Genomic DNA, 17773 nt, shown 5'->3' with positions numbered 1-17773 from the left:
GGTGTCTGTGGAACCTCGAGGAAGCCAGAGCGGCCGGAGCAGAGCAAGCAAGAAGAAGAGAAGTAGTAGGTGAGGTCATGGAGGTGGGGTGGGGAGTCACGTTTTGTTTTCATCGTGTTTATGTTATTTTGGGGGTTAGCATCAATTCATGGAGAAATATTGATCTCCCATTAATTGCTGCTACAAAGTGCCCCTTTGAAATAATATAAGAAAAAATCAATGTAAAGAAACAGAAAGAATACAGTACAGTCCACGCACAGGCAAAAATCGTGAAGACTGGCCCCCTCCAGATGACATCTGGGAAATGAGGAGGCTGGGTCACCCTCCCCACCTTACTAACTCAGCACAAGCAGGTTGGAATTCCGATGCTGAAGTTTCACTGGCGACCTCAGATGGCACAACCAGAACCTTGAATTTGACTCCTGACCTTGGAGCTTTCAAGCTGGGAGGCTCCTGGTTCACTTCAGCTACCCCACCCCCACCCCCTCATTTTACAGACTGAGGCACCAAGGCCCAGGGAGGCAAAGAGACCTATTGATGGCTTGGAGGGAAGGATTGATCAGTTTCTGTCTGACTCAACGCCCCTGCTGCCCCCACCACAAATGCAGGGATTCAGACACACAGGTTCCCCCCGAAGCCTCTTGGTAGGTTGAGGCAAGGAAAGGTCATGACTGCCTGGGCTCTGAGAACCCCATCTCTGGCTTCCCTCCCAGCCCCCACATGTCCACCATTGATTGGAGAAAGCAGGCAAGGGAGGCTAGAGGGGGAGGGGGGTGCCTGGGGGCTGCCGGCCCAGGGGTCTGCTCTGGAGGCTGGTAGGGAGGGTGGCTGGGCCCTGGTCCTGCCCTGGTTTGGCTGAGGCAGCTTTGGCCAACCACATGGGGTGCTGAGGTGTTGGGGAGGGAGAGAGGGGGCTGGGGGCTCCTCTAGAGTCTGAGGGGATGGGACTACCCCACCTCGGCCACCACTCCAGGGGCAGACAGCATCGCTTGCCTCTTTCTGGGAACTGCTCCCTTGAGAATCAGGAATCGGTTCCTACCCATGCAGGGGTGAAGGGGCTGTGGGCGAGCTCTGAGGGCCTGGGGGCTGGGGCCGAGCTCCTTCACCTCTGATTTTGCTCATCCTGTGTGTCACCTTGAGTCACATCCTCGTAGGACGGGGGAGGCCCCATCGACAGACCCCTGAGCTCCAAAGGTGTGTTGGGAACAAGGGACAAGTCGTCCTCCTGCAAAAGAGGAGGGGTCACCGTGCCTGATGTTCACATCTGTGGAGCAATCGGCTGTTGACAGAGCACTTCCCCACTGGTTCCCTTTCGAAATCTCAAGATCCCCATGGAGATGGGGAAACTGAGGCTGGAAAGATGAAGTGACTTCCATGGTGGGCAAGTTCTTGAGAAGGGAGTCGGGGGAGGCCCACATGGAACGTAGTATCCTGGGCCCTCGTTCTGGTCCTGCTACCAGTGTCCTGGTGACCATGAACAAGTCATTCATCCTGTTGGGTTTCCCAAGGGGGGCTGGGCCAGGTGACACACCAAGGCCCTTCCAGCCAGAATACACTCTAAGGGGCATGTTTAATGCCAACAGCATCTCCAGTGACTTCTGCCATGTCTTCATCTGTTATCTGTGACAAGGTGCTATCCACCAAGTTCTGCAGAGCCTGTCCCCGGCACTGTAGATGAAGAAGGGCATAAGGGCTCTCAGGGGAGGCCCAGCACAGCCACTTACTGGCTGTGTGACCAGGGGAAGTGCCTAATCCTTCTGAGCCTCATTTCTTTCTCTCTAAAATGGGAAAGCAGAACCTGCCTCCCAGAACAGCTGTGAGATTCAAGGAGGTCTCCACTAGTGTGGTAGACAGAAGCATGGCCCCCCAAAGACGCCCATGTCCTAATTACTGGTTACGTGGCAAAGGGGAATTAAGGTTGCAGATGGAATTAAGGTTGCTAATCAGCCTTGAGATGGGGAGATTATCCTAGATTATCTGGATAGGCCCAATGTAACCACAGGGGTCCTTAAAGGTGGAAGAGGGGGACAGAAGAGAGAGATCTGAGGATGCTGCACCTGGCTTTGAAGGTGGATGCTGGGGCCACAAGCCAAGGAATGCAGGAGGCCTCTAGAGGCTGGGAAAGTCAAGGGAACCTTTCCCCTGATGGCTCCGGAAAGGAATGCGGCCTTGCCAATACACTTTCATTTGAGCCCATCAAGACCCATTTCAAATGCTGACTTCCAGAGGAATAAGATAATATATCTGTATCATTTTAAGCTGCCAAATTTGTGATAATTTGTTACAGCAGCAATAGGAAACTAATACAGCCACCTGCAGTACTTAGCACAGTGCCTGGCACACAGTACGTGCCAATAAATAGGAACAATTATCGTTGATACCTGGGGCCTCGGTTTCTCCAGCTTTAAAAGTGGGCTCCAGGTCCCCGGCCAGCTCTCTGACATCCTAATGAGGAGACTTCCTGCCAGACAGACAGGCATTAACTAAGACAACTTATTTGCTTGATGTCAAATAAGACTTGGAGCTCACAAACTTATATCTGCTTTTGTGAACATTCAGTGTACGGATGAACACTAACATGAAAATAATCAGAATGTTAAACTTGTGGGATTATGGGGCATTTGGAACGTATATTTTATAATGTTCTAAAGTTGAGATTATAATATTAATTTTTTTCCTTTAATGAAAAGAGCTTTGGAGATCACTTCTGGTCAGGGCCATTCAGGTGGGGAGAGACTAGTCTTCTATTTTAAAATACACCTGGCCCCACTCTGCTCGTCATCCCTCCTGGTAGACAAGAGCTTGGCTGTGGATTAGACACACACTGGGCTGAGTCCTGGATTTCCTTGCTGGCTGTTTGGCCTGGGGAAGTGACGTGACCTCTCTAAGCCTCAGTTTACGTATCTGTAGAATGGGAAGTAAGTACCTACCTTGAACGATTGTTGAGAAGATGAAGTTAAATAAAGTTATATCTATCCATCCGTCCATCCATCCATCCATCCATCCATCCATCCATCCATCCATCCATCCATCCATCCATCAATATAGCATATTTAACAGGGTACCTGGTAAGCTTTAAGTGCTCAATCCCCTATGACCCTGTTTCTCCCTTGTTCCTACCACAGCTGAACACCACACATGCTGCAGCTCTCCCAGGCCTTCCAGGTCCTGTCTCCAAGCCACTACTTGTCTCTACGGGGAGTCCCTTCTCCGGAGGGAAGTCCCTTCTCCATCCACATCCATGAGTTTTAATCCTGCCTATTCTCCATGAGTCTCCCCGACGTGATTTCCCTGGGGCCTTCTGAGCTGGGAGCGTGGCGGTCTGTTGTTCCACAAGCCCACGGTGTCTTCTCTTTGGTGGCCATACACTTTTCACCGTGAATTGGCCTTCTCTCAGCCCATGCTGTGTCTCCCCTGAGACCGTGGGTTGCCTATTAGTAAATGCTCAGCAACGTGCTGAATGAATGAGACACGCTCCTCCTGTAACCTCTGCCTGTTGTCTCCCCTTTCTGAGCCCTCTGCCGCCTTCTGCCCCCATCTCTTGAGAGCTTGTCACCCCAGGAAGGGCCTCACCTCTGCAGACAGGTGGTCTCCTGGGCAGGCTATGATGGCCGTGGGCACTGGCAGGAAGAGCTCCAGGAAGGTGAAGCAGAGCAGGGTCAGCTCCAGCCTCTGGATGTGGACCTGAGAGGGGAAGAGGGAGGCGGGGACAGGGCAAGGACTTGCTGGGTGTCTGCACCCTATGTGGGCCTGACAGGGCAGGGTCAGATCCAGGGCAGAGGCAGTGGGGCTCCAGCTCCCAGGCATGCTCAGGAGGGCAAGTGGGCTCTGTGGGACTAGGACTGGGTCTGTCTCAGTCACTGCTCTCTGCCCAACACCTGGCACACGTGGGTCCTTAGGGAGTATTTGCCTAACATTTGAGGGTTGGAGAATCCCATGGGTCCCTGGAAGAAATGAAGGTGGCCTGAAGGGTCATCTGATCCAACCCTACTTGACAGATGGGGATACCTGAGAAGGAGTGTCTTTTATAGCAGGGGAGGGGAAGAGATAGGCTGAGGACTCCTGTGCAGCTGGGACATCGCACAGGACCACAAGCACTCAGTTGGGGAAGTGTGTGTGTATAGGCATGTGTGTGCATGTGTATATGCATGTATATATGTATGGGTGTGCGTGTGTATATACATGTATGTGTGTGCGTGTTTGCATGTGCATGCATGTGTATGTGCGCAGTTGGGAGAGATGAGGAATAGCAAACCACCATGGTCAGAACCCTTGGGACTTGGCCCAGAGGCACCCAGCCTTGGAATGGCTGATCCACCTTTTGCTTCCAAAGCATTGTGGTGAGGCAGACGGGGCACTGGGCTTGGAGTCATAGACCTGGCAGCAAGTCCTCACTGCACCACTGACTTGCTGTGTGGCCTTAGTCCACTAGCTGAGCCTCTCTGGACCTCCGTGTTCACTCCCATAAAATGGGGGTAACAAAGTGACTTAGCCAGCTTTGCAAGGCTGCTGGGAGGCTCACAGATTGCAGGGGTTGTAGGGGATACCTTATTTAAAGCCTTGGCTGGGGAACCAGCAGTTTTAAGTTGTGGTCTTGGATGGATTTGCAGCCAACTTGCTGCTCAACCTCAGATAGGCCCCTCCCCGTCTCTGGGCCTCAGTTTCCCCATTTATAAAAGTGGGATTGGACTTAGTGACTTGAGGCCCCATCCAGATCCCTGATGCTGACCAGTGAGAAGCCCGGGCATTCCCCCTTCCAGCTGAGGATGCGGCTGCCTGTGGCGAGGCTCCGGGACGGGTTTCCCCAGAGCTGGAAACTTCCTCTTGGCCAAGCCCAAGGCAGCGCCATCCTAGGAGACAGAGGAACCTCTGGGCCTGGGCACTCACTGTGGTGTTGGGGTACATTCTCCAGATTGGGGACTCAAATGGGCTCTCCAGAAAGAGATCCTTGGCAATGACAAAGAGGCCGGACAGCACACAGAAGAAACTGATGAGGTTTGCCATCAGGCACAACTCCTTCTACAAGCAAGAAGTAAGGTAACAGCTTTTGTTCAAAGGCTAGTGACCCAAGTCCAGGTCCTCCTCCCAGGCCTGCCAGTAGCTTGCTGTGTGGCCTCAGGAAATACTCTGCCTGTCTCTGGGCTTCAGTCTTCTCAACCACAGACCAGCAGCTGAGCTACTGACCACTGAGGAGGTTCCAATCAGCTTTCATGTTCTATGGGGCAAAGGAGAACCCAAGAGCTGCCTCCAAAGAAGGATGCTTCATGGCCGTCTCCACCTCAAAGCTACCCTGACCACCCTACATCAGATATGCCAGATGTACCCTTTCCTCCACAGCCAAATCCGCCAGCCTGTCTGCATCTGGAACCTTCTGCTCAGATGCCCTCTGTTGTCCTGAAGGCACATTTCCTGCTCCTAGCAAATCCTTGAGAGCTTCCTCCTGGATCACCACTGCACACAGACGCCCTTAACAAAGTGGCCCCAGGCTTGTGAAGGAAGGAAATGATCTCAATGCGCCAACTCACCAGACACATTTTAGGAGAGGTCTTCATTGTTGTTGCCAAGATCCCTGAAATGACAAACTGCAGGCCAGATTTGGAGGTCAAAGAGAGAAGTTGGGGTTCCTTGAAACTTACAAATATTCCTCCCCTCTATTGTCCATGAAAACCAACCCCTGGTGGCCAGCAGGGCAGAGAACGCCATTCCTCTGACAAAGCGAGCTCATCCTGCCTGCCACTAGGCCCATCCCAGGCCCTGCCCCACCTTGCACCCTCCCACATGTGCACAAACCTCCACGACTTGTCCTGTCTCCACACCTTGGATCAAGCTGTGCCCTGCACTTAGATGCCCTCCTAGCTCCCCCCGCTTCCCCCGCCTTACAAACCCAAACCCCCTCTTGGGTCAGCTGTACGATTCCCTTCACCACGACCCTTTCTTCTTTCCTGAATCTTGCAGCTGGGGGGACATTAGGTCCTGGTTCTAAGGTCTCTGGTGTATCTCTGCAATCTTCTTTTGAATGTTCACTGAGCACCTGCTATGCGCTGTGCCAGTCCCTGAGAGCACAGGACAAAACGGCACTGAGTGTGTAGAAAGTTCTGTCACCATGTGGTGAAAGCTTGAAGCCAGGGGAAGTGGGGACAGAGGACTGATGTGAAAGTGGGGGGTTGGGACACCTGTCCAAGAAGGCACCGTGGAGCTGGGACTTAGCACCTAAGCAGGACACCACCAGGGAGGTGGGGACGGGGTGGGCACCCTGGAGACCTGGAAGGACGTGGATCCTCTGGGAAATGGTCTCACCTCATCTCCCATCCTGGCTACTCAGAAGCCTGAGGCCTTGTCCTTCTCCCTGTGGGAGGCACATGTCCAATTATGGCAGAGTCCCGAGAGCTGGGAGTGCTCTCCTGGGACTCCAGATTGACGGGGCCCCAGGGAAGGAGCTATTTCCAGTGTGATGGAGAAAATCGAAGCAGAGATAGGGAGGCTGGAGGATGGAGCTGGCTTGTGCTTCGCTCCTCTTGGCCCTCTCTGCCCCACCTGGCATCGGTCCCAAGTGCCAGGACCGCCCAGCCCTGCCCTGCCAACCCCATACCCAGCCCATGTTTTGGCTCCTACTCACAGAGGCAGCACCCCAGAATGGATACCAGGACTTTAGCACCACCAGGTGAAGGCTCTTGACTCTGGAGAGCAGGTAAGTGCCCAAGAACAGGTGCAGCACAGCGACGATGACATAGAAGGCCTGGGTGGGAAGGTGAGCAGCCCCAGGGAGGCCACCTGTGCCCCAGTCCTGCTGGCTGTAGTGAGTTCCTTTCCCACCCTGCTGTGGACTGGCTGTCCCCCCAAACTCATTGAGGCTTGGTCCCCACTGTGACAGTGTTAAGAGGGTGGGAAATCCTATTATGGTAGTTGAAAGGTGGGGCCTTGAAGAGGTGATTAGCTTGTGAGGACCATTCTCTAATAAATTGATTAATCCACTGATGGATTAATGGGGGTCATGGGCATGGTTCTGAGAGCTTTAAAAAGGAGGGTGCGTGAGGAGCTCTCTTTCTCTCTGCTCTGCCATTCTTGCCAGGTGACACCCTACATTGCTGTAGAATCACCTCACCAGATGCATTCTCTGGACTTTGGGCTTTCCAGCCTCTGAGACTGTAAGCAATAAATATTGTTTCTCTACACATTGCCCAGATTCAGGTACTTCTGTTATAAGCAATAGAAATGGACTAATACGCGCTCTCTTAGGGATCCAGTCTGCAAGGGGATCTTTCCTTGGGATGTCCCGCGGGGAGAGCTGAGGCTGCCAAGGTCTCTCCATGGAGGCCATCTGTCCTGGAGCTGGTTCTCAGTGGCTGGCAGCTCCTCCCTGCTGTCACCCATGATGGAGCCCGTGCAAACCTCAGCAGGCAGTAGGTGTGGGCAGATTCTCCCCACCTGTCCTTCAAGGCCTTCTCAATTTTGGGATGAGGGGTAAGCAGGGAAGCTGGAGACTTTCCCTTGCCCTCTCTGTGTCAGGGCCCCCCAGTGTCCTCCCCATACACCTTCCTCCCTTCCCTTCCACCACCAGGGCCCCAGGAAGTAGACACTCACGCCCAGCTCCTGGAGAAGGCAGCTCCTCCTCTGGGCCTTCTCCTGGTGCCAGTTTGGAGCCAGAAGCCCGGGCTGGGTCACCTTCTGGGGTGGACTTATCTGCCCAGGCTGGGTTAGGCTGAGGGGCTGCCCTGGCAGGAGTTCGCCAGCACCAGAGCTGGGCGTGACTGCGGCTGTCCCGTTGGCTTCTGCTGCCATTGACGAGCTGGGGACCCTGGCTGCGAGCCAAGGAGAAAGGCCAAGACAGTCAGACCTGTCTCATTTCTGGGACTCGTGCCTGGGTGAGATTCTGTCTGTCACCTCTGCCCTCTGGGCTGGGGCCTTCCAGAACAGTGGTTGCCTTGCCCAGCAGCCCTGAACTTGATTTGATCAGAAGTAATCTGGCCGCTGGGGATGTGGAGAAATTGCTACTCACAGTCTCTCTGGGGTTTCAAGGATACAGCTCCTTTTGGGGCAGAAAATTAGGACCAGACAACTAGTGCCAGACAGAGCTCACCCAAACTGGCGGACTGCAGCTTGGAAAGAGCCTAGCGGTGCAGGAGGCCTGGGCAGGTGCAGTGCACTTTGTAAACAGTCCCCATCCACTGGCCTGCGATGAGCCCACTGAAGGCAAGTGGGAATCAAATAATTGTCCTACCACCTGCAGTGATGCCCGTGCCTCCTGGGTTTGGGCAGATGGGGAAGAGAAGGGAAAGAAGCTTCTGTGGAGGACTTACTGTGAGCCAGCACAGAGCCAGGAAGTCAGTATTTAGCAATGACAACAATGTTAACATTTCTTCAGGTTCTTTCTGTGGTCCAGGCACTGGGATAAGCATTTTACATGCATCGTTTGATTTTATCCTCATCCCAACGCTATGAGGTAAATATCGTGCTGTCCTCACTTCCATTTTGCAGAAGAGGCTCAGAGAGGTTAAGCCACTTGCCCAAGGTCATACAGCCAATAAATGACTGGGACTTGAAGCATGGCAGGCTGGCTCCAGACCTGTGGTCTTAAGTCATTCATGTACTGTAGTGGATTGAATTGTGTCCCCCCCAAACTCCCTGAAGCTTGAGTTGTGTCCCCCAAGTTTTACATATTAGGAACTTAGCCCCCACTGGGACTGTTAAGAGGGTGGGAGATCCTGTTATGGTAATTGAAAGGTGGGGCCTTGAAGAGGTGATTGGGTTGTAGGACTGTGCAGTAGTGAATGGATTAAAAATGCTGGTCAGGGGAGTGGTTCTGAGGGCTTTAAAAGAAGAGGAGAGTCTGTCTTTCTCTCTCTCTCTGCTCTCTCTGCTTCCACCACCTTGCAATGTGAGACCCCTGGGTCACTGTCACCATCACCAGATGGACTTTGGACTTCCCAGCCTCACAAACTGTAAGCAATAAATTTCGTTTTCTTTATAAATCACCCAGTTCCGTGTATTCTGTTATAAGCAACACAAACAGACTAATACATGTACTGTTGGCTCAACAAATGAAAATGAACTTTCTGGATGTTTCAATGGGCACAAGAAAGAGGTGGGGGGAAAACTTCGTCGGTGGCTAAAAGTACCACTTGCAACAGGGCCTGGCCATGGTAGTGTTTACTGATGCCATGGGGGCACGTCAGGCTTCGAGGGCTCTCTGGTGACTCGGTGAGAAAACCCGAAGTCGTCCTCAGGGGGGTGGAGAGCTGGGAGGACACCTGGCTTGTGGGGATTGAGGAAGGAGATGGTTTCTCATGTGGACAAGGCTGATGAGTAAGTCCTCTGAAGAGAGTGGGCTGCTCTCAGACTCTATCCATTTATCCTCCATTTTAAGTCTGACTTGAGAATTCAGGAGATCCTGTTTGAACATCCACATTTTTTTGTTTTCTGGCCACGGGGGTACCAGGATTCCTTTCCACGGAGGGGGAATGTAGGGACCCAAATGCCCCAAGGGATCACACCCCGATCACATAAGCCCTTCTCGGCCACACCCCATCATGGCGCTGGTTGACTTTCTCTTCCTTATTCTCCTTCCCGCCGGCGCGAATTACACACCAATCAGCTCCCCCCAAGCCCCATGCGGTATGCTAAGTAGGGATTGTATTTTAAGCCAATCAGCTTTCCCCTTAAAGCCCTATATATGTGTGCGTGTGCTGCCTAATAAACGAGCTCTCTCCGGTGGATCGTCAACTGGTGTCGACTCGTCCTTTCAGGGAAAGCACCTTGGGAGGTTGGGAGGAACAAATAGCCCAGGGAACTATGTCCTGGATAGGGAGAAAAGGAAGGGACCTTGTCTGAGAGCCAATGGGGCCTCACGGTTGGGGAGCACGCTGTGGTGGGCACTGCGCCAGGAGGCAATTCCGTGTGCCCATCTCCCTAACCCCCCAGGAAGTCAGAGCCGCTACATAGAAGAGGAAACTTCAGAGAGGTTGAGTGCCTTGGCCAAGGTCACACAGCGAGTAAGTGCCTGGCATGGGAACCATGCATGGTCTGAGTCCATCACCAGTGCTCTGGGTCTGGGCTGCTGGGTGGGACCCCATGATGGTTAGCTCTACTGACCGGCCTTCAGTGACAACCCCTGCTTTAGTGGAGGGGGGCGTGGAGCCCGGGCCTCCCTCCTTCCTGGGCTTCAGAAACTGAGCCCGCATGACTCTCTCTCCTGTGACCTGACTCAGCTGTGCTTGGGAATTGTCCCTCTCTCGATTCCCAAGTCTTCAGTGGCTCTTCTGACATAGCTAGCTGGACTGAGGAATGTATTGGTGGCAGAGGCCTGCACCAGATAAGCCACCGGCTGCAACTAGACTTCTTGTCCCTGGGAGGATAGAATCTGGACCTGAGCCTGGATGTCACTGGGGAGCACAGAAGAAGGAAGATTTCTTAGCAGAGTGTCTCGTATGGAACGGGTTGTCCAGGGGACAGTGAGTGCCCAGGCACCGGAGGCACAGCTCCACCTGGGCATTCACTTGTGACAGCTGTGGCAGTGGCAGTTGTTCAAATATCCAACAGGGAATTGAATTTAAGAATCCAGAGTAATCTTTCTCAAAGGATGTTCCACGGAACACTGGTCCTAATGGATCTACAGTAAAAAGGCTCCATGGTCAAGTGAGCTGGGGAAACTCTGGATATCGTCTTCTCCCTCTTTCTCATATTAAAAGCTCTGAGAATTCCTGTAGTGGAGCACCCTGTTTTAAAATTAAGGGCATTTCCCAAACTGAATTGGCCATAGAAACTTTTTTCTTAGTCCAGCGATTTCATGCAATTGGTATTCTGCATTGGTCTTTTTGGGCAAAGTGGACTTAAACTTGCAAACTTCTGGTACTGTGGGCTTTTTCTGGGCCTTCTTTGCTCTTCTTTTGGTTTTCTTACATGCATATCATGGTGGTGGTTGGGGGGGATTGGACTATGATCTCTAGGGCCACTTCCAACTTTAAGTAATCCTCTCGTGGGATAGAGGGCTGCTACGAGGAACTTTCTGTAAGCAAGAGAGGAGGGGCTGCAGAGGGTGGACCTTAGATACAGAGGGAAAAGTCTGTGACAAAGTTCCATTCCACCTCCTAAGGCCAAGGGTGTAAACTCTTATTCCTTAGAGAGCCCATGCCCTGTTGTACCTGCCTGACCCCCCAGGACCTGGGCAGGGCTGCTTGGGTGTGGAGGTGGGCTGACAGGGAGGGGGTGGGCAGCAGACTGTTTGGGGTAGTGGCAGGAAGCTCTATTGGCTTGGGTCCCTCCCCAGTACCCTCAGCCAGCTCAGGACCTTCTGGGCCAGCCAGCCTGGCATCCCAAGGGAGACCCACCAGGGCCTCAACACTCTACACACGTCCACGCGCCACCTGGGTCCTGCACAGGTTCCCTTTTTTTTTTTTTTTTTTTCTTTTTCGTGACCGGCACTCAGCCAGTGAGTATACCGGCCATTCCTATATAGGATCCGAACCCGCGGCCGCTGGGAGCGTCGCCGCGCTCCCAGCGCAGCACCCTCCCGAGTGCGCCACAGGCTCGGCCCCACAGGTTCCCTTTGTTCCTTGAGCTTTGGGAGGGCAGGGACAGACTGGGCAGGACCCTCCAGCCCCCCTAGCAGAGCGGCGGGTGGGTCAGACCGTGAACACAGAAGTGGGTGAGCCTGGGCCAAATCCTGGCTCTGCTCCCTAGGGGTTTGACCTTGGACAGGCTGTTTACATGTCAGGGTGTCAGTCTGTCCTCACCCGGGGAGTGCTCATGCCTGTCCCTGGTGGGGGGGGGTGGGATGTGAAGATTAAATGGGGTAATGTCTGCAACATGCAGGGCCTGGCACACAGTAGTAAGTGCCAGCCAGTGTTACACTAGCTTGGAATCCTGCCAGCCAGGCTTTACCTTGTTCTCGTCTGGTTCTCTGCTAAGACACAACACATCCTGTCCTTGTCATCTGGAGATTATGGCCTCCATCTGCCTCTGCTTACAGGGGGAGGAGGCCATGAAAGCTCTGGGCTCCTGGGGGTGCAGGGGAAGGGTGTGGAGAGGAAGGAGCATGCCCAGTGTGCTGAGCTAGTGGTCTGAGATCCGCCACTGTTGTTCATGGATCTGTCTGTGGGGTTCTGAACAGGACGCCTCCGGGACCCATGCAGGAATGAGTGAGGTCTGTCCATGGGAGGTTTGTGGTGGAGCAGGCAGGGACAACCTGGCATGAATAATGTGACCCTAATCAGATGGTGCAGTGGGGGCCTAGAAGATGGGGAGAGGTTCCGGGAGTGTGTGTGTGAGCATGTGAGCATGTGCATGCATGCGTGCGTGCATGTGCATGTGCGTGTCAAGCAGAGAAGCGCAGGAATTGAGAAGTACTGAGTCACAGCATGTGACAGAGAGGCTGGGGGGAGAACCCTCAGAGGATCTGGGGTTCAACGTATGCCAGTTAGAGAACAGCCTGCGGATGTGCCAAAGCCTGCCTCCTCCCAGGGCTTCAGGACTGAGTGTACAGGGAGGCTCACCTGCAAGGACAGACGGCCTGTGGGAAACAGAGGCCTCTGCTCTGGGAGGGAGTCTGGAGGCCTGTCTTCTACGCCCCCAAGTGGCCCACTACATGTCCCCTCCCCTCTCTGGGCCTCTCTTTTCTCAAAGCTGTCTCTGTGTGTGTGTTCCCAGGGTCAGAATGGAGGTGGCTGAGGTACCTCCCAGCTCCAGTGGTCAGTGAAGTGGCGGTGTCCCCCACTTCCCGGATCCTCTCTACTGGGCGGGACACCCACGCTGCAGCTGCTGAGGGCTCACATCTGCTCCTTCTGGGGGTTGAAGTCACACCCCTGCCAACCCTGCAGCCAGCGGCAGGGGGTATAAAAAGCCGGCTCTCTGCTGCAGGGTGGGACCAAGTCTGTGCTCCTGAGCACCCCCAAGCCCATGTGGGGTCGTAAAGACACTCCCCTCTTTGTTTCTGCCCCAGGGGACTGCTCACCTGGCCCGGGACCTCTGATCTGAGCTTCCAGCTGTGCTTTGCCCTCTGGAGCCACCTCAGCCCCAGGGAGACAGAGACGGCGCTGGAAAATCAGAACGTTTTACAACATTAGACTTTGGATCTTTTCCCTCCTGGACCCACCTCTTGCTCCAGACCCCATTTGCATGGGCGCTGTCAGAGTCTCCCCCCATCCCCCAAACCCGGGCAGGTGAAAATCTCAGTGCCCTTTCCTGTCTCTCTTTTATAGTTGCAAATTTCCTTTGGCTAGTAAAATGTTGTCAATGCAACCAGTTTACAGTGCAAAACTGATATAGTGAAAGTAATCTTCTTAGAGTCAGAGATTGAGCCTTTTGAAAGAAATCTCTTTAATTTAATTTTTTTTTTTTTTGTCATTTTTGTGACCGGCCGCACCGCGCTCAGCCAGTGAGCGCACTGGCCATCCTTATATAGGACCCGAACCCGCGGCGGGAGCGCTGCTGCGCTCCCAGGGCCGCACTCTCCCGAGTGCGCCACGGGGTCGGCCCTTTAGTTTAATTTTTAAATGTCAAGCATTCCCAAAAGTAGAGAGAATGATTCAGTGAACACCCCTGTACCCAGGCCCAAGCTGTAGCCATCAGTGGCTCTTGGCCTATCTTGTTCTCCGCCAACAGTAAGCAAAATCCAGACATCCTACCATTTTATTTGTAAGCATTTTAGTATTTATGTCTAAAAGATTCTGGCTCTTTAAAAAAGTATGACCATGTGATCACAACTACAAAATGAAAGCCAAGCCCTGGTGCTCACCAAGGCGTATCCATACCCAATACATAGCCCTCAGCCCCACAGAGCTCTTGCAAAGGAGAAGTTCAACACCAGGAGTCAGAAAAACCCATTCTCATCCAGTGTTTACTGCTTACTAGATAGCAAATATCTGGTTAGCATTCAGATTGTCTCCTAAATATCTCGTTACCTTTGATTTGCTCTGATCAGGACGGAAGAATGGCCCACACATTGTATCAGGCAGATCCGGCCGAGCCGAACTGCTTTGCCCTGGCCTGGAGCGTGGTGCCTTACTGTGGGAGGGGTGGGGATCCTCTGTGGGGCTCTGCTGGCACAGGAGGTGTGCAGTGGGCTTCCACGACCCTCAGCTCCCACCCTGGGCTCCTCCTTTTCCATCTGGCTTCTCTCTCTTCATTGTTATGCTGAGAGTGGGTAGAAAAGCAGGACACGGAGCCCTGTGGCCATCTCAGATGGTTCCCAGCGCCAGGACGTACTGACTTCAGCTTGCTAAGCTCAGCATAGCACTTCTGAGCTGACTTCGGATCTGGATGCCTGAGTTCAAATCTTGATTCTGCCACTTAATAGCTGTGTGATCTTGGGCAAGTTATTTGACCTGTCTGGGCCTCAGTTTTCCCCTCTGTAAAATGAGGATAATAATACCCATGGAGATGCTGGAGAGTCAAATGAGTTATAGTATATAAAACACTTAAAGCAGCACCCGACACATCTTAGTTCCTGTGCATGATTATTGTGTCACTATGCACTTGGGGTCCCTCACGCTCAGCTGTCTTGCACATTCTGTGGCAAGAACTCCAATGTCACATGCACAATTGGGCAGAGAGCACACACTTATCACTTGTCCCACCCCATGAGGGGTTACTCATGTCTCAGGTCTCTGGACTGTGCAGCTTCCCATGATGGGTGAGGCTGGGAGTCAGAAGCTCTGGAAGGCCTGTTTCTCCTGGAGGCGCCTCCCTGCCCGTCATAGTCTTCAGACAGGAGGCGCTGATGGCCTCCTGCAATCATGCTGCGCTCCTGTTCCTCACCCACAGCTTTGGCTCATCAAACATGGGACGAGTGCTTTTCCAGGCCCTGTGGTTTTTTACTGGGTCAGAGGTCGACTAACTCCCCCCTTGCCTCCCACCTTGTTCATTAATTGACCCACTCATTGATAAAAGTTAATGAGCACTTATGACACGCCAGGCGCCCCTGCCCTCGACGAGCTTGGAGTTTGTGTCTGGCAGAATAATAGCCACCCGCCCCCCCCCAAGACGTCCACATCCCTAGAACCCGCGAATATGTAAACTTACATGGCAAAAAGGGCTTTGGAGATATAACTAAGTTAAGGTTCTTGAGATGGAGAGATTACCTGGTGGGCAAACCACGACGCTGGCGCCTATCGCCTTCAGTTTCTGTCACCTGCTCTGGAAATTCACATCAGTGGGATAATGCAGTCTGTACTCTTTTGTCTGGCTTCTTTCACTGAGATTCATCCATGTGTTAGACGTAACAGTGGTTTGTTCTTTTTTATTTATTCCTTTTTTTTTTTTAATGAATACACTGCAATTTATTTACCTGTTGTATTGTTGACGGACATTTGAGATGTTTCAAGCTTTTGCCTATTATCAATAAAGCTGTGATTAAAAGCTTATGCTCATGCCTTTTGGTGGATGATGGAGTTTGGATACTATTGTTCCCTCCAAAACTCATGTGGAAGTCTGATCCCCAATGTGGCAGTGCTGGAAGCTGTTTGAGTCATGGGGGCGGATCCCTCATGAGTGGATGAATGCTCTCCCTGGGGGAGGGGGTCCTGAGTGAGTTCTGCTCTATTAGTTCCCGCGAGAGCTGCTTGTTTAAAAAGACCCTGGCACCTTCTCTCTTTCTCTTGCTTCCTCTCGCCATGTGATCTGCTTGTACCTGCCAGCTGCCTGCCACTTTCCACCATGAGTAGAAGCAGCCTGAGGCCCGTGCCAGATGCAGCTGTCCTAGAATCGTAAGCCACATAAACTTCTGTTCTTTATAAATTACCCTGTCTCAGGTAGTTCTGTTATAGCAACACAAAACGGACTGATACAGTGGACATTCACTCATTTCTGTGGGGTATATATCTAGGAATAGGACCGTTGGGTTATATTGCATGCATATGTTTAGCTTTAGTAGATCTCGCTAAACATTTTTTCCAAAGTGTTCGTATCAATTTATACTTCCACCAGCAACGTGTAAGAAGATTGTGCCCCAAGCTCAGCAGCACTGGTTTTAGCCATTCTGGTATGTTGTGGCATTTCATTGTAGTTTTAATTTGCATTTCTCTGATAACTGATGATGTTGAACACATTTATGGGCCATTATGATATTCCCTTTTGTGACATGTCTGTTCAAGTTCTTTGCCCATTTTAAACTGAGTTGTGTTTCTTTTTCTTATTTATTTCTAGGAGTTGTTTTATATATTCAGTATATGAGACCTCGGGCAGATATGTATTCTGAAGTTCCAGTCTGTGATTTATATTTTCACGTTGATGGTGTTTTTTGATAAACAGAAGTTCTTAATTTTAATAAACTCTGTTTGTCAATCTTTTCTAATTAGTGTTTCCTTTTTTTCTGAGTGTGTCTAGTTTAATAAATCTTCTTTATCCCGATGTAATAAAGACATTCTCCTATGTTTTCTATTAGAAGCTTGTTTTGGTTTTAGAGTTCAGATCTATGACACATCTTGAATTAATTTCTTATCTACAGTGTGAGGTAGCAATAAGGTTCATTTTTTTTTTTCCTATACCAATATCCAATTTCTCCAGCACCATTTATTGAGAACATCCTTTCTCCACTGAATTGCAGAGGTGTCTTTGTTATAGAATCAAGTGACTGTATATGTGAGAGTCTGTTTCTGGGCTCACTATTCTATTTCACTGGTTGATTTGTATATTTTTGCACTAAAAGTATGCTATCTGAATTATTGCTTTATTCGAAGTCTTGAACTCTGTTAGTTTAAGTCCTCTGACTTTGTTTTTCTTTAAGGTTTTCTTGGACCTTTCAGGTCCTTTGCATTTTCATATGAATGTTAAAATTGACTTTTTGCTTTCTCCCAAAATAAAGTGCTGAAATTTTGAGTGGGATTGCATTGACTGTAGGATAAACTTTGGAGATTGAAGACATTTGAACAAAATTGAGCTTTCCAATCCATGAGCACAGCATATGCCTTCATTTATTTAGGCCTTTGATAATTTCTCTTTGTAATGTTTTGTAGTTTTCAGTGTTCCACCTCCCATTTCCTCTCAGTGCTAGAAAACTTAATCTTGCCAATTTGGGATAATTCGGTCACTTCTTGTGACTTCCAGTCCACAAGCCATTATCTGTCTTTGCGGGCCTCTGCTGAGGTGTAGTTTGTCCTTGCTGGTCTCTCAGTGGTGGCCACTGTCCCCAATCTTTTATTTGCTATGAAGTGACAGTCTCGTGGGATCCACACCACACCCCTGGCCCTCTCAGGAAGCACAGGAAGCCTTGCGACACTTTGACTTACACAGCACATGGGAGTGCAGGACTCCGTGTCACCAAGAACAGCCCTCAGCCGTCACCACTCTACACTGTGGCTCCATGAGTTTGGACATGGATGTCTCTAGGGACCTTGCTGCCTCTTCAGGATATAACCTGGGATATGAGGAAGCATCCCGGCTCTCTAATTGCTCCTAATTGATCTATGTCTTTTGTCGCCCTTGTCCCCAGAGGGACTTAGCGGAAGACAGAGGGCAGTAATTCCAGCCCGATGTTAAGCTCTCTTTTCCTTTTTTCTCCCTCCCTCCCTCCCTCTCTCCAAACTCCTCCTCTCAGCTCTGAAATATCTCTAACCTCCTTTATGCGTGCCAAGAAAACTGCCCTTAAAGCCTCAAGCACATTTCCCCTCAGCTCTATACTTTACGATCATAAATTCTAAGCTCTAAATCCTTGTCTCCTCTCTTGATTTTTCAGCCAAAGCTTGTTGTAAGCCACACCTCAGCTCTGCACTGGCACAACCCTGAGAGTCCTCTTTAAACGGCACCCTAGTCTCGGCCCTGTAGTCGAATGGCACTTAGTCCA

General features: G+C 51.4%; 1 protein-coding gene across 1 annotated transcript; it reads right to left on the bottom strand.

Annotated features, from left to right (window-relative positions):
* Positions 1–1102: 1102 nt before the first annotated feature.
* Positions 1103–7779, bottom strand: MS4A10 (membrane spanning 4-domains A10). Its single transcript, XM_063095152.1, has 6 exons — positions 7582–7779; positions 6617–6736; positions 5526–5582; positions 4888–5019; positions 3574–3684; positions 1103–1225 (listed from the first exon to the last, which is right to left on the bottom strand). The coding sequence occupies exons 1-6, from the start codon at positions 7777–7779 to the stop codon at positions 1103–1105; spliced, it is 741 nt and encodes a 246-aa protein (XP_062951222.1).
* Positions 7780–17773: the final 9994 nt, after the last annotated feature.

Source organism: Cynocephalus volans, chromosome 4 (genome assembly GCF_027409185.1).
Source record: "Cynocephalus volans isolate mCynVol1 chromosome 4, mCynVol1.pri, whole genome shotgun sequence".
Lineage (NCBI taxonomy): Eukaryota > Metazoa > Chordata > Mammalia > Dermoptera > Cynocephalidae > Cynocephalus > Cynocephalus volans.
Note: the sequence above shows the minus strand (reverse complement) of the source record. Positions and strands in the feature narration are given on the sequence as shown.

Excerpts from the sequence above, each read along its gene's own strand:
- MS4A10 (XM_063095152.1), bottom strand. The coding sequence starts at position 7,779 with ATGGCAGCAGAAGCCAACGGGACAGCCGCAGTCACGCCCAGCTCTGGT. Across the intron at positions 5,583-6,616 it reads CATTCTGGGGTGCTGCCTCT|TTTGTCATTTCAGGGATCTT; the intron begins GTGAGTAGGAGC and ends TCTGGCCTGCAG. Across the intron at positions 1,226-3,573 it reads GAGACCACCTGTCTGCAGAG|GAGGACGACTTGTCCCTTGT; the intron begins GTGAGGCCCTTC and ends CCTCTTTTGCAG.